The 2,927-nt window shown below is 44.4% G+C and overlaps 1 protein-coding gene across 1 annotated transcript in view; it reads right to left on the bottom strand.

Moving 5' to 3' along the window:
* The window catches only part of LOC101853620 (centrosomal protein of 170 kDa protein B), a gene marked incomplete in the record, with an annotated part of 149,958 nt that extends 147,572 nt beyond the window's left edge, over positions 1-2,386 (bottom strand). Inside the window, 2 exon segments of the mRNA XM_013082702.2 lie at positions 97-216; positions 2,279-2,386. Coding sequence (XP_012938156.1) covers positions 97-216; positions 2,279-2,386 — 228 coding nt within the window.
* Positions 2,387-2,927: the final 541 nt, after the last annotated feature.

Genomic DNA, 2,927 nt, shown 5'->3' with positions numbered 1-2,927 from the left:
GAGGGAGAGAGAGAGAGAGAGAGACACATGCACGCTCAGACAAACAAATAAACATATATCCTAATCATAAACAGGACCGAACAGTTCGGAACTCACCGCCACGATGACGTCACACTCCTCTCGTCCCAGGAACAGCATGGTCTTGGGTAGTCGGAACTTCTGCCCGTGGGTGTCCACCAGGTACCAGTGGTCCTGTACAGCGGGACCCTCGCCCTCCTGCAGGGAAGGAAAGAAAACGTCATTGTAAAAGGGATACTGTTATGCCCCTTCAATGCAATTTAGATAAGTAAGAGGCGGGCTGCTTACGCCACCATCGATGCAATTTGGATCAAATAGGAAGCTGGCTGCTTACGTCCTCATTGATGTAATTCAGATTATGTGCCAGGCAATTTACACCTTGAAGAAGGAGGGCTGCCTCAACACTGCTTCAATGCTGAGAGGGATACACAACCCCAACAGGCAAAGGTTGACAATGAATTAAAAACAAACTCCCCTATTCGGGAACCGAAGTACGTCTTCTTCGTGCAACAACCAATAACTTGTCCACTGAATAGCAGACGACGATGCAGGGGAAGCCACGCAAACAGGCACACAAAAGGGAATAGCAAAATGGGGTTTATTTTAGTTTTAGTGAGAGTTGTACGGTAATTGCAACATAATTATGTCATATAAGTGCCGAAGATGACAGTTATTACAAGAGAGCAACATCCAATGAAACGAAAGAGGATAGATAAGGGTTTAGATGTTTGATTGATAAGAAGGCGCAAAAGGTGCGCGATTGGTGGGTGTCTGTTTGCTCCTTAGAATACACCTTCTGTCACAATGGTAGATGTGATTGTCAAGGTTAAGCATGACTGACACACACAGTCCAATTGCATACTTGTTTTCATTATTATGTAGGTTGGACAGGACAGGCAAAGCATGAAGTCCCTGAAATACAGGCTGTAGTTAATTTGTTGGTATTATGACCGCCTCTTTCACCACCTGTCTCTACAGCTGGCTTCCCAAGCGTCAGAGCCATGGCGGAAATATTTCGTTGACCAAAAAAATAGGAGCTTGAGTTTGAGTCAAGAGCAGCACGCCAACGCGTAGAGAAGAACAGACATTGCCAGGCAGCCTAAACGTGTTTAGATGACATCCTCTTGTAACTTTTAAAGAAACAACTTCGGCCATACTCCAGACAACAAAACAAAAGAGATATTTCTGTTGGCCGTCCACATGACAAAATTAGATAGTTTAGTTGGCAGTGCACAAAACAAAACAGAAATTTCTGTTTGGGGCTTTCCGCTGACTTCTGTAAGTAAAAGAAACCAAATACCCCCCCCCCCCCAAAAAAAAAAAACAACCCCAGAGCAGCATGCATTGTAAATGACAACAAAAACCCACAGAAGTACGACGCAAAAGCAAAACATTAAAATTTAAAACAGTTTGGTGGATTGTAGCAAGATGAAATAGTCTCAATTGGCAGATGTCTAGAATGTGTAAAAATCATACTGAAGCCTGCTGAGTGGCATCTGGATGGAGTTATGTAGATAAGAGAGCATCTGTGTGAATGTATACATCTGGCCCAGTTACACCCACAAGTTATATCATTTTTCCTCGTGTCATTTACGAACTATCATGAGCTAGTGACAGATCTGAGACAGACCTCGGCGATTATTGCAGAGACAAGTGTTTCTTTTTTCATTTCAAACAACTCAAAAACCTCCCACACCCTGAGATATTACAAGAAGCCGCAAGCTGACACTGAAATATGCTTTACATGTATTACAATCCAATTGATGTAAGTGATATTACGGGGTCAGTGGGTCAATTGCGAGTTGCATGGACGATAATTTCCCTATGTAACATCAAAATTATGTTTTAGTGTGGTTCGCACGTTTTTCTCACGAGCACCGTTTTAGTCAAGGTGTTGCCTTGAACTTTTATATTATATATCATTACCATAGCCTGGGCTTGTGACATCTTACGGTGTTACGGTGGGGTTTGTTGACAAGTATTAAACGAGCTGTACTTCACTGTAAGTGTGTGAGAGTGTGTGTGGGGGGGGGGGGGGGTGTATGTGTGTGTGTGTGTGTGTGTGTGTGTGTGTGTGTGTGTGTGTGTGTGTGTGTGTGTGTATGTGGATATGTGAATATGTAAAGTGTATGTGTGTGTGACACTTGATGTGGCCCAGGCTCACACAAAAACATGATAACATTATATAAAAAGATCGACGCTTTTTCTAGCACATGCACGACACAGACAGCGTGCAGGACGAGGTGTGCTGTGGACCAACCTTTGCCGCGATGGCCACCACCAGATGCACGGGGTGCCGGGATTGCACGCCGTACTTCTCCTGAAGTTTCTCCAACAGACTCTGGGCTTTCTGACGTATGCGGTCCATCTCAGACCGCGAGTCTACTCCACATGGCTGGACACAGCCACCCTCACCACCTTACTCTCCACCCTAGGTGTATCCAACAGCTCTTCCTCTTCTTGACCCAAATAGTACTATTCAGGCAGAACTCTCGAATTAAAAGCAGATTAGCAACAATGTACAAGTACAGATCCACCTGCTACAAGTAGAATTATTACGTTGAAATATTCCCCAGAGCTGTAAGGTACAGGGCGTCCATCGAGGCAGTCACTTGCGACGTCGAACGCTTGGATCTATCACAGAATGGTTGTCTTTCACAGGTGTGCACCAATTCCGCCATCTTATTACATCCATTGTGTTAGTATACGTTTGATGTTGTAGCTGGGTTGCACAGAGAAGTGGTCATATTATTTTCAACACCGTGAATGTAGTTCACATGTCAGCGACATGAGAAAACGGCACCATGCACTCCAACAGTTGAGGAGTTAGATCTCAGAGAGAATCACCTACGTCACAGGTAATAGTTCCGACTCGTACAAAAGCCGTCTGTGTTCCATATCATGAACGA

This window comes from Aplysia californica, unplaced genomic scaffold (assembly GCF_000002075.1).
Source record: "Aplysia californica isolate F4 #8 unplaced genomic scaffold, AplCal3.0 scaffold00189, whole genome shotgun sequence".
NCBI lineage: Eukaryota > Metazoa > Mollusca > Gastropoda > Aplysiida > Aplysiidae > Aplysia > Aplysia californica.
Note: the sequence above shows the minus strand (reverse complement) of the source record. Positions and strands in the feature narration are given on the sequence as shown.